The sequence below is a fragment of the Seriola aureovittata genome, chromosome 16 (assembly GCF_021018895.1).
Source record: "Seriola aureovittata isolate HTS-2021-v1 ecotype China chromosome 16, ASM2101889v1, whole genome shotgun sequence".
Lineage (NCBI taxonomy): Eukaryota > Metazoa > Chordata > Actinopteri > Carangiformes > Carangidae > Seriola > Seriola aureovittata.
In genome coordinates this window covers 4,438,136-4,451,845 of record NC_079379.1, presented here as the reverse complement: position 1 = coordinate 4,451,845, position 13,710 = coordinate 4,438,136, and the positions used below count along the sequence as shown (strand labels likewise).

Sequence of the window (13,710 nt, the reverse complement as noted above, 5' to 3'; positions counted from 1 at the left end):
CTAAAAACTTCAAACTGTAAATGCTTCTGTGTGGGAAAAAAAACCTTTGTCCTGTTTGAGTCAAAATCTTACCTTAATTTAGTCAATTAGGAATATGGACTATGATTTCCAAGGGGTTTCAACATCCAGAATCTCACAAACAGCACCATTGTATTCACAGTTTTGTTCAGCAACCAGAGTGAGTATTACATTTCAGGGTCCAGGGAGGGGAACACAGCGGAGGTCCAGGCCCAGAAAGGTCTGTGGCGTCACCTGTTTTGTGGTTTCTGAGAGATCGGACTTTGCGCCCTGCACCAGCAGTCTGGGACCTAGAAATCCAGTTTTTTGGCAACAGTGAGACGCCTTAGTGGAGCCGGGGAGGGACAAGCAAGCAGCAAACACAGATTCAGACTCTGATAGACTCTTCAAGGTAAACACATACTGCATGTTGAAGGTTTTCTATATTTTTCTTCTGGTCCACAAATCCATTGAAAAGAGCAAAACTTTACTAACACTTTACTTTTCCAAAATTCATGTTTTAAGAGTTGGATTACTGACACCTGAGTTCATGTACTCGGAAAAGCCAAGCAGAAAAAAATGAAGTCAGTTCTGATGCTCATATTCAGCTGCTGTTCATAAAAGATAAGCCTGACATTATTTTATATTCCTCTCTTATCAAAAATTCCCTTAAAAGACCAAAACTGATACTGTTTTAGTGAGTCTGTTTTTGTCTGACTTCCCTGCCCTGCCTGTGGCTCTCAGCTCCAGCCTCACTGCTTCCTATTGAAGATGTAAATTTGAAAATATGCTGTTCAGACCTGGTATTATCATCCATCTGTGTTGGTCCGATCACAAGTAGACAGTTTTTGAACGCACTCAAGAATGAAGATGCATCTGAGATCCGGTCACTCAGACCAACGTTCGGGGGGGGGGGGGGGGGGGCTGGACCACGTGTGGCCACATTCTTCTAGCAGCGTGAACGCAACTGCGTCCTGGGCCACATTACAGGACCAGCTACTCCACTGACGTCCTCTGCCACAGTCTGATTAGTTTCATAACAAACCAAAAATATTTTACTATTTCAAATGGATAAAACCTTATTTCACTGTAGAGCTGTACAGTCACTTAACCCCTCCTTGCCCAGACTGGCTTAAAACAACAACACATATGTGTTTATTTGCATAAAGAGCGGGGAAGTGAGATCCAGTCACAAGTGGTCAACGAGATGCATGCGAAGACTAATCTTAAAGCCAGGTCTGAACAGGGCCTTAGTCTTATCTTTTTAAATGCCATTTCTTTAAACCTTAATAGTTCCTAATGGAATAATACAGTTTTAAACCAAATCACACATTGGGATAAGTGTCATTAACTGTTGAGAATCTCACTTGTACATTTTTCTGTGTTATTTTAGCTTGGGGTGTTTTTGTTATGCACTTTTCTGACTTCAATATAGGCCTTTTTCCCTGTAGACTCTGCCTCTTGTGGCCATTAACGGACCTGCAGGTAACGACACTTCAGCAGTATTGATACACACCTTCAGGTCACACAGCAAGACACCAGAAAAACTCTGTCTGTGAGTAAGGATAAACCTTTATTGATGTTTGGAGGGGGAAAAAAAGCCAGACCACATATGCCATCATCTCTGTGGACAGCACACAATACTGGTGAGGAGTTGGGGTGAGTGTTGCGCTCATGGGATTTGTAGTTCATAACAGTCAGTCACAACAAGGAGAAGTTAGCTGAGAATCCACAAAGTTGAAGGAGAAATAACAAGGCTGTGTACATTATTGTTATCATCGTTATTATTGTTGTCATTATTACCCGCAATGCCGTTTTTTATCGTACAGCAGCAAACTGTCACTGCCACCATGTGAAGAGTGGGCCTCAAATGGCCTCCAGGAAAAGTTGTAACACGCTCAACAACACAGTTACATAGAAAAATAGCACTGTCAAAAAGTTTCTGAAACGTCTGTGAAGAAATCCCAAAACCTCAGATATCAAAAACAAAGAAAAGAAAAACACACACAGCTTCTTTCTTCCAACAACATAGAAGCGTGAGAAGCTCTGAGACTTTTCTTCCGTGGATTTAAATTCAAAAGTCTGTGTCTGTGTATCAGGGTTTAAACATATTCCCAAAAAAGAAAAGACAAGAAGAAAGAAAAAATATATATATTTATCAAGGATAGAACTACAGCTCCCATAATACACCTGGGGCTCAGGTACAGTAAGTTTCTGTGGATAGTGCCAACAGCTAACAGGCTCGTGGGAAATGTTGTTTTTGGGAATGAAAACGGGATTTACGTGAGAGTCGAATCACAGCTTCCCCTGAAGAAAAACAAGCTGTTGCACGAGAAGAGTTTTAAAGGAGTGTCAACAACAGGAGCCATCACTGTGTAGCAGGTAACAAGGACTTAATCTTGTAAATTTAGTTGACATCTCTAAATAAAGACACAATAGCGCTAAATTAACCGTTCACTAAACCCCTCCCCCAAACAGTGACTGCCCACTCATAGTTAAATGTAACGTGGTCTGTCAAGTGTTGGATTTCTCGACTTATTTATGTTATAAATTCATTTAAAGAGTGTGGGGTGTTTACATGACATAAAAGTATTGTTAATATTAGCATGCCAAAATGGTTTGTTTGAAAATACTTAATATTTTCTTAATAAATGATAAGTAACGTAGCAGAAATAAAACCTCTCTAACCTCATATGTTTCTCTAAGAATGGCATTTTGTAAAATACTCAGGATAATTAGCTTTAAACTGCAATGACAGAACAAGGTAATTTATTTAGATCGACCTGGATCATCAACTGGTGCGGATGTCTACTTTTTGTAAAAGGGGACCTTGTTTAAAAGCAAGTCACCGGAAACATTAGAGTGTCAGCCGGAGACTGTGTTTTCCCATGATGATGGGAGCTTAATTAGCTAGCAAGCCACAGCTGATCAGATCTGGCGGTGACAGTTCCCGTTTGCCTCAGTCTTTTCAGCATCATTACACAGCATTGGATTTGCATGATATCATGAACATAGCCATCAAACGCATATTTAAGAGCAAGCGTAACCTGGTTATGTCCAAATCCATACCAGTCACCGGCACACTCTCTCAGATGTAGAGCATAATGTAGAGCACTCAGTCGTCTCTGTCTGAGCTAACCCAACCCCCTGACTCGCTCAGGGACGTTTAGCATGCTAATGTTGGGTTCATGGGAAATGGTGTTTAAGTGCCGCTAAAAACATTAAAAACTTCAAACGGAGCCACATGACACTGTTCCACTGTTATAGCATAGTTAGCATAGCTACAAATGTCAATGGGATTTTGAATGAGGTTTTCACATCGTAAACTGTTGAGGCGTTATCAAGTAGGGAGTAGTGAACAAGTTTAGGTTTACCATTTCGCACACAGCGATGGAGCAGCTAATAAAATGTGCCAACAACATACGAAATCCGTATGAAATCAAGGGCCAAATGTTGGAGAAAAAAACTCTGAATTCCTGTTACCATAGTAACCACAAAGTCCTACTATGTGCAGCTTGAAAAGCATGGCAACAGTAACTAAGGAGGGTGGAGCTTAGCGAACGGACGGTTTTCTATTTTGGTAATAAAGTGGGGTAAAAGAGAATCATAACGGCTCTGAAAAGCTTCGTAACAGGAAAATAAAATAAACCCCCCCCCCCCCAAAAAAAAACCCAAAACAAATCAAACCACAAATTCTGTGATTGGATCAAAGACTTTTTTTGTGTTTTTTTTTTTTTTTTAATACGTGTATTTAATACCTCAGACAAAAACACCTGAGAAAAAACTGACAAAATGATTCCAATGGGTTTTTCTGTAATATATTCAATTATGTATATTACAACTATAATCACATAATTCAAGCATATATCATATACACATATATATCTAGTGAGAGAATAGTTTAATATTCAATAGTACAGTTGTATGGTACAGTAGCAGTAGGGTGCATTTCTCGTTTCTCATTGGGTAAAGTTTGAAGGAGAGGTATAGACAAGTGTTTGTGTGTAAATCTATATACGATTTATCAATACAATATGCAACAAAATAAAGAAAAATAAACTAAAAGGAAGGAATTAAAGACAAAGAAAGGGTATAGGCAGTTCAGTACTGTGTTTGAGATGGTGGAAGTGTTTTATTATGTGTGTTTCCATGTGTGTGATTATGGGTTTGTGTGTGTTTGTGTGCGTCAGGTGAAGGATCGGATCAGATCAGCACCATAGAAGTCCATAACAACATCAACAACAACGATAAGGGTTAAAACCTGGGTGAGGACTGTGCATGTGTGTGTGTTTGTTTTGTTGTGTGTCTGCATGCTGAGGGTTTCAGTCACTGTTCAATCTGGGCAAATCAACCCTAAACCAGTTAGCATTTCATTTTTGCACTTCCTGGACAAATTGAGGAGTAAACAGAGAGAGAAAGACCGCAACCATGCTGTGTTATTATTAACAGTTTGTGTGTCTGAGTGTGTACGTGTGAGCAGTGCACGTTCACCCAACCGAATGCAAACCTGCCAGCGAAATTCTCCACCTTATTTATTCTCAAACATCTGCTCACATCCAGCTGTTCTGATGGCTAATTACTTCCTGTTTTTCTCTCTCTTTTTCTCCTTCATCTTCAAAAATAAAAACCCTGCGATTATTTCGGAAAAAAAAAAAAATCAGACACGGAAACAAAGAGAAGATAAAACAAATCAAGTGCTTGAACGAGCCCACAAAGGAAAACAAACGAACACAAAAACTTCTTTAAAACTATACAATTTGTGTTTCACCGTCTTCCTCCAACGACCCGCCCCCCCCTCCCTACACCGAAAACAATCGTTACTAAGATACCTCGCCTCGTCTCACACTGTGTGAAATACCTGATTCAACCATGATACATTCTCTGTTATGCCTCCACCTCCGCCTAACCTGCTCCGTGAAATCGAAAATAGATTATTTGTTGTTTAGCGATAAACAGCTGGGAGGAAAAGCGTTTCGTGTGGCCCCGTGACTGTCCAGCTAACAGCCCCTCCCCGCCCCATATATAAAATATACAAAAGATTATCTCCAAAATCCTCCTCCTGACTATCTCTGCTAATAGAAAAATATACAATAATCCTATGTCAAAATCTCTTTGCGTTATGGACGAAAACCCTGCTCCTGCTCCTCCTCCCCTTCCTCCTCCCCCTCCTCCCCCTCGTTGCTGGACTAGTCTCGCCTTCCTGCCCAGTTCAAAAATATACATGTTTTTTTTTTGTCCTATTTATAGAAAAAAATTACACATCTGACCTCCCCTGGCTTGTGTCCATGCCTTGAGCTTAAAAAGTGAGATTTCACTGGCATAATGTGAATTCAACACCCTGTTTGAACTGGCCAGAGCAGCACTAGGACGCACTACCTGCAAAAACGCCGTGCGACACCGGGCGTAAGCACAGCACCGAGGGTGACGTAAGCTGCCGAAGTGACACAAGGTGGTGATACAGTACGTTGTGTGGATTCAGCGAAGCAGCATGTACAAAGAGTCAAACTGGGGGGGGGGGGGGGGGGCGGTAGAAATAAAAATGGCGTCGCTGTGCTTTCCTGTCGTGACATCCTGAAGCACAGTGGACACTAGAACACACTTTTTGTGTTTGCGCCCGGTGTCGCATGCCGCTTATTGCAGATCTACGCCAGCCTTCCCCCCTCGCCACTTCAACTAAAGTGCCGCTGTTGTTGGGTTGCCTTGTACCCTTTTCTCATCACCTCTTTCCCCTCCCCACCCCTTCCTCTTTCGCCTTCTTCTTCCTCTTCCTCCTCCATCCGCCTCACAAGTCTCCGTGCCTGCTCTCGTACTTGTTGATGATGTTCCTGCAGCGGCCCAGCTCTTTCCTCATGTCGGCCACTTCCTGGCGAAGGGCGGCGTTCTCCCGCTCCAGGAAGGCAGCTCGCACCGAGATCTGGTTCTCCTTCAGCCGCCGGGCGTCCCTCGAGCGCTTCGCCGCCTCGTTGTTCTTGACGCGCCGGTTCCAGTACTTCTCGTCCTGTCAACGGCACCCCGGGGCGGCGGTGTGGTATGTTGGGGTGTGTGGGGAGGAAGGTGGGGGGGAGGAGAGAGAGAGAGAAAAAAAAAAAAGAGGAGAGAGTGGGATGAGAAGGGTCAGTTATGCGATGAGAGAGAAAGGATGGTAGGAAAGGAGGAAAGGTAGCGACAGCTGAATAATCACAGCTACAGAACATGAAAACCATGACAGTTTACTGTGACAGCCTCTGCATGAAAAGACTAAACTATTATCATTCTTATACCACGGCCATGGACAATACTCATTTCTGATTGGCTGGCATCCATGTTATTAATGTTCACACCTTAATTTTTGCTCAAATTTGCTGCCAGCGGTTATTCTGACTCGGGAGAATTTACACATTTTTCCAAGATCGTTATTTCCACTGTTTGCAGCCCCTCCAATACATGGAAATGTAACCTTAATTAGCTGTTTCTATCTTGTTGTATGTGTAGGGCTTCGTTAGCAGCTGAAACCAGATACAAACAACTGGCTTTAATTGTCTCGATCGATTCCCTTTGTGTTAATATAAGCTGTGTCCCAATTCACTAAGGCTCCGATGGGTGGATCCTTCGTGGCTCAACCTATCCCAAGTTTCACTGTGCACCGGTAATGAAAATGATGTGGCAGCAAACAACTCCGACAGAGAGCCCGAGAATTACACTTTTGGATGTAAGTATTTGGCTTCAGCTCAGTTCGACAGCTCACGGTACAACTGGTAAAAAAAAGTTCCTTGTCGTCAAGGTTGCTAGGCGACAGGAGCCGCGCTTTGCCACACAACGGTAAGGGTGGGCACAGCTGGTGACGAGAAATTTATTCAGATGTAACTGACAGTGATGGTGGATTTGCAGCCGCAGGTTGGTCGACACTTCTGAAGTTGTTTTTGTCAGGTGTCAGATATTACGCCACGCTTCCTGATATCTTCGGGTCACATTAATTCTGAGTTGAAGGAGGCTGATGCTAATGGTTTCCGCCACTCTGCTGCTTTTAATTATGGTCTATATGTTTTTTGCTTGAGCGCCGCATTAACTGAAGTAGCACAGTTAGCATCTGCCACTTACTTACATTGATCACAAATGACAAATGTAACAAAGGGAGGGTGTTTGACACTCATAAGATAGTATTTGTGGTGTACACCTTTAAACTGCAGTTAGCAACAGCAACAGCAACAACAACAACAACAACAACAACACCTCTTCTTCCTATTTTTGCCTATAGTGGGTGACCATGGTATGAGAGCAATAATAAACTTCAAGATGTTCTCTTGTAGGAAATAACGGACTCCTCCTCACACGTTACTTCCTTATATCAGAACCAATCCTGTGTTTTGATGTGTAAGTCACACAGAGGCTTTCACCAGCAACTAAAAGCTCACAAACAGACACATAAAGAGACGGGCACCAGAGTTTTCTAGCGATCAAAAGGTTTGCATGTTTACTAAAGACCTACACATCCAATTAAAAGTGTTATATTCAATACTTCCTGCGTCAAATGGGAATCAATGTGAGATGGGTCAACAGTGGGGGTAATGATTCAAGTTGAAAACTGTATTAATGCGTCTTTATGAAAGGCGGCTCTTTCTTAATGCAGCTGTACAGTCCTGCCCTGCTGAGCTGCTCAGCTGAATGAATAAATACACTGCAGTCAAGCCCCTGCAGCCTCGCAAAACTCTCCACGTTGTTTTTTGGGGCATGAAAGAAATGTGTTGGCTGATGACGGTCTCATGAGAACATGAGATTGGAAATAACAATAATAATAAAAGGTGTTGTGTTAAACTTTTGGACTTTAGGTGCAAAACGGGAATCCAGTCTGAAAGTAAAACCTCTCTTTGGAGGATTTTATTCCAGTGGAATCAAGTTTAAAATCATTTTTTATTTTTGCATAGTTTCTTAAATGTGTGTAAAAATCCTATTCTCCTTAATGTTATGATCCTGCAGTATCTTTAGTTTTTTAAATCACACTCCTCAGTGCAGTGTGGAGCAGAATCTAAAGCTCGTTTGCGAGGAGCTGCTGAGTAATCCGAGCTTCATCTTCAGCCTCGGTCAGAGATCATTTATCCAAAACCAGCGTACAAATGATTTATAAAACCAGCTACTACTGAACACTGAAGGTCCGTCTCTCCATAAATAACAAACGCCTCCGGAGCTGCAGCTGCTTTGCGCTGAACTATGAAAGCAGCAGCCATTGATCAGAGCTTCCTCCGATCGTTGAGCTGAGCTGAGTGCAAAATATTTTGGGGCTCGTCAGCAGGCACCGAAACCAGCGAGCATCACGATCCTTTAGGGTTTTTTTCCACATTGATACAGGAGCCGTCAAAGAGCTCCAGCCTTTGTCATGATGAACTTCAGGGTTTTTAAGTGATAGTGTTTATCTTCAGAAACCTTAAAGCTGAGGTGTAGCTCACTGGACCTGCTTCTTTAGTAGACTGAATTTTTAAAATCCTACTTTTACAGTTCATTTAAGGAGTGACTCTTTTTTTTTTTTTTTTACTTAAACTGTATCCAATGTAGTTTTTTGTGCATTTAGTCTTGATGTGATTAGCACAATCTGCCAGTGCTATTAGAATATTTAAACCTGCTTCTAATTGAAATCCATTCATTTCATACAGTCCTGGAGATAAGAGTTAGTATCTTGAAAGAAGAAAGAATAACACAGGTTTCTGCAGTGGAACCACAACAACGATTTGTTGAAAGGTTTTTTGGAGGGTGTATTATAAAATGATTCATTTTTACTAGAATAAAGTTGAAATATTCTCACTTTACTGGCAGATTTTTTTTTCTCTTTTTATTGGAAAAAAATAAGATTTTAAGAACTCAAGAGATAAAATTGACTTGACAATATAAATATTTTTGCTGCTTTGAGACTAAAATTCCTAAAGAAAATGTGGAATAGTATTGAGCTTTTCACAGTAAAACAAAGTACAGGACAGGAACTGACTGTCTTTAACTATAAAGTATAAGAGGGTGAAAACTAGGCAATACTCTGCTCACTGGCCATTAAAGTCATGTTTCTCTAAATCATCATACAAAATGTAAAAATTGATTCTTAACTTCTCTTTTTAGCTTTTTAACATGTTTATAAAAATCTTTTTAAGATGTTTATAATATCAGCTTCTACATATGTGTCTGTGTTTACCTTTAACTCACTGTAAAATCTTTAAAACCAAAAAAAGCGAAGCTTATTATTTACCCGACGGCCAGTGGGCATGTTTACACTTCACATCTGTCACATTCCCACGGTGAAAAAATAAAACTTGACATTAGGAGAGCTAAGAATTGTGGGAGATGTATTACCTTCTGTTCATCTGGGACCAGCATCTTGCGGGCCTTCTTGATCATCGGCTGAGGTTTCAGCTCCTCCTCGCTGAAGCGGTGCCGCCGCGGGTCAAACGCCTCCTGGCCGGGAACGCTGGACAGCGCCAGGTCCGCTGGGTCAGGGTCGAAATTCACCATAATTTCGCTGCTGCTGTTGGCGGCCGCCGGAGGCCCGGGGGGTCCTGGAGGACAGGTAGAGGAAGGTGATGGGTCCTGAGGCACCGACTGCCCACCTGAGAGGGTGGAAGAGAAATGGTTATTGTGTGGTTATATGGCTCAGGCGGCCATAATGGTCTTCGGCTCTTGATCAGTGGCTGTAAAGAGGCCATTAAAAACGTATTGAAACAATCCCTGTGTTGTATTCACCACAGTCATACAGGCTGCTTTGGTAATAATGGAAATTTGTGGCAGTCATATCAATAAAACCAACCATAAATGAAGAAGGGGTTAGACACGGGAGAGGAGGGAGTGCGGGTTAGTTTTCTTTATATGTCCAGCCATGTGTCCATTCAGATGTAATAAACACACAATCAGCACGATTGGCTTGATTGCTCCTTTAGCTGTCCAATCACCATCATCTAATTTTAGTTTTATCTGCAGATCAGAGCCCATCTGCCCTGAATGAGGACGGTCACATGACAGAGAGCAGCAGAAGCGGCAGAGCTAACAGCAGCTAACAGCTAACGCCTGGGTGTTATCTACCAGTCATTGGTGGAAATTCAGTTCTCTTTGTACACTTACTGTATTTGTACAATGACTGTACTTTTCTCAATTAGTTTTAAAGAATTAACGCCTCCCACATTTCCAGCACCTTACAACACCAAACTGAACATCAACAAACAGAAACAATTCAAACTTGAGATTTAATTAACAAACACTCCATCAACCAGCTTGTGGAAAATCTGTCGTTTGCTTTGAGGATTTTGTAGCATAAGTTTTGTGAGTGATGACTGAAACTCACTTTCTAAATTCATCACATTCATATGAATTCATAATAATATTTGTTTCAAATGTTTGTTTTAGCTGTAATAATATATGTGGAGCGTGAAAAGGATCTGATTTAAATCTGTTCTATAGCAGACGTTTTCATTGGTTTGGCTGTTTAAAATCCATCACAGGTCAAACCCCATAGTGTTAGAGTGGTGCTCAACCACTTTCCATCTAGAGGCCTCAGTCACATGTGCTGCACACTCGCTCTCTCTGCTGCCGCTTCATCCCGAGAGCGGCGAGCCAAGAGTGAGGCCCGCCGAGATGAGTTGACCATAAAGAGGATTATCCTATAGACAGCGGAAAGTATGTTCAAATTTGATTTAAACTGCTGGTGGAGGGGGGAAAGTAAACATGTTTGTTTTCTTTTACATCCACCCACTTCTCTTTTCTTAATTACAGCTCGCATGTTTATGTTTAAAAAGGCAGGAGGACACAGGAACCTTTCCTATATCCCTTTTTAAAGCTTTACAAACAAGCAGCATCTTATAGTCTCGTTTCCCACAAGTCATTGCAGTGACAGTGATTCACCACCAAGTGTCAGTATTGAGCCAGAAACGCTCAGTGAGGGCAGCGGGTTCACATCATGCTGGATGTACAACAAGCAGGAGAGATCAGGTTTTTTTGTTTAACCCTTTGTGGCGCTGGCTGTGAGGAAATCAGCTCGACACACACCCAGACTGACCGCATCTGAACCGCAAACAGGAAATCAGAGAAATCCAATCAGGAATCAAGTCGACTGAGCCCGTTTACATCTAAAAAATGCTCTATTACAAGACAACAGATAATGTCAGTTCTTATTTTCTTGACTCGATTCCAGTGGGTTTGGCTTGATATTCTCACACTGCTGCTGCCAAAGCACAATAATGGTGTTAAAAATCAATAGTATTATTATTATTAACTGAATTGAATGGTTCAAGTAATTCTTGGATCCTGGTAGCAAATCATGTGGCAGTGAATGTGAAACACGCTCCACGATGCTTTTACCCCGCAGCTACTCTATATTAGCAACTGCTTTTGTGAATGTAACAGAATAGACCCGAAAATAGTAACGACTCCATTTTCAGCAGTCTCTCTAAAACCGGCTGGTTACCAGACATTTTGTTTGGGGAAAACTTGATTTTCCCAAACGTTTTCCTCTTTGGAGTTGAAGTGTTAGCCGAGCAATTATCCAGCACCAGAGAGTCCTCTATTGTGGCAGCGTTTGTGAGGCGCTTTTTTGGAGCTCTAGGCTCCGAGCCACAGATTATAAATAACCGCAGAGCTGGTGACCAATATCGAGTGAAACAGTGGTGGAAAGATTTCACATACTTGAGCAAATTAAACAAAAGGGACATGTTTACAGAAAGTAATTCAGCCAGCAGCAAGGGAGAGAGACAGAGCAGAGATTAGAGGAAATTCTGTTTGCTTTTAAAAATACGTATCCAAAAATCCCTCTCGGTAATGATAGATTTACGTCTTAATTTGGTTTTACTGCACCAAAAAAAATCATTCATGCATTTGTCAAATCACAGAAACCCCCACATTGTCCTCAGCCACCCGGCCCTTTTGTGCAACCGGAGCATTTTGTAAACCTGAAAATGTCAGTCAGTCAGAGCAGCACGACTGACACTGATTTGCTACTTGACTGCCGCTGTGAGCTGTCACTCATTTTTATTGTGCGTGTCAACCACAATACCACAACCAAATCCTCTACAGGCTCTGAGAAATCAAGCTGACGCTCCGTGGCGAGCGCGGAAGGAGGGGGGGGGGGGCGTATTTGAAGGGAAAGAGAGGGTTGAAATAAACCAACCCCCCAAACTCCAGCTGAAGACACTCGACTGCACACTGAGCGAGCAGGAGTGGGAAATTCTGGGGTTATAAACTTTGTGAATGGTGGGGGGGTTTTTCAGTTTGAACTCTGATAAAATCTCCTTACGACTGTGTTTACATCCAATCGTTTGACTCCTCAGGGATTTTGATCTGCTCATGAAAACCCACGAGGACCAAAGGAAACCAACTGTTGCCTACACTTTTACACCATTTGTTAAACCAAATAGGAGTCGTGACACACTTAGTAAAAATATAACCCACATTTCCTACTTCACTCTAACAATAGAGGGTATATCTTGAGTATTTTTTTTTCCAGCTGAGAGCTTAGAATTACATAACCCTCAGTGTAACATGAATGCATCACTCTGCTCTGCAGTTATTATCCTTAATAGTTGGTTTTCTGAGTGGAAAAGTTGGCTTTGGTGTATATTTTAGGTTTCCTGCGCCCAGCTGCAATCAAACAGGGGCTGGTAAACAAATATCACATGAACCCACAAATACAGTAGCTTGTTTACTGGTCGCAGAGTTTTGGCAAGCCGTCGTCCCTCAGAGTTGGACGTTTTGGCAGAAGGGACAAAAAACCAGATTAAAATTCCTCTCAATTTTCCGGCCATCGCAGTGTGGTTGTTGTTGTTGTCTGGTGCCATCTTTGTTTTGCTTCTAAACAAGTGAACTAAAGGACTGAACTCTACAACCTGCCACAGCACAACACAACAAACCGCTCCAAACATGTTGCGATGTCGCTCTGACTGGTCGACTAACCTGCATGAATAATGGATAAACCATGAATTTACTTACTTAAACAAACACTGAGTAGAGAAAACACCAGTGGGACAGTTACTCTGACATTCAGACTCGGAAGTTAGAGGCAAAGATTATTTATGATCTTGCCAAATAGTGAGCCTGCATCTCGTTTATAATTGTTTATTTATGATTTATTAAGTGTTAACAACCAAATTAATAACCAAATTATAAACCATTTATAAATCTTTTATAGGGATAGTCCTATTGTAAAGTGGTATAATAGTGTCTTCTAAAAACGTAAACAGTTATTAAATGTTGCTTATTAATGATAAATAATTTTCTGTCATGCTGTTTTTAGGAAGTCAAAATCCCATCACTCCCCACAGTGATTTGTAAATCAGCTGAATTATTAAACAATATTGGTTAACTTGTGACAAAGGGACCAAGTTTTAGTTTTTTTAAATTAGTATCAAGAACATGAATTACATGTTTGTACTGATGCGTATTTCTGTTGTGGAAATTAAATTAAATTGCACAGGTTTTTGAACATCAATCAATTAAAGCCGCTATTATCAATATTTTATATCAAATATGGATTGAATGACTTTGTGTAATGTGAGAAGGGGTTCCTAGTTGTGACAAACTGATAGATAATTATCACCTGACTCCTCATTTTTTAGCATCTTTAATCTAATAATCATAATACGGCAGTGTTGTGTTGGCAGCTTTAACGCCTCTTTTTCTCTTCTCCAGACTGACCACACTGAGGATTTCCTGCTTCTCTTTGTGATTTGAATATTTTTGGACAGATGGTTGGACAATCTGAAGACACCAAACTGT

The 13,710-nt window shown here is 41.4% G+C and overlaps 1 protein-coding gene across 1 annotated transcript in view; it reads right to left on the bottom strand.

Moving 5' to 3' along the window:
* Window positions 1-1,549: 1,549 nt before the first annotated feature.
* dbpa (D site albumin promoter binding protein a) overlaps window positions 1,550-13,710 on the bottom strand; it is a 37,794-nt gene continuing 25,633 nt past the window's right edge. Inside the window, exons 4-5 of the mRNA XM_056399313.1 lie at window positions 9,307-9,560; window positions 1,550-5,995 (exon numbers count right to left, since the gene is read on the bottom strand). Coding sequence (XP_056255288.1) covers window positions 5,780-5,995; window positions 9,307-9,560 — 470 coding nt within the window. The 3' untranslated portion in view covers window positions 1,550-5,779. The remainder of the gene's footprint in view (window positions 5,996-9,306; window positions 9,561-13,710) is intronic.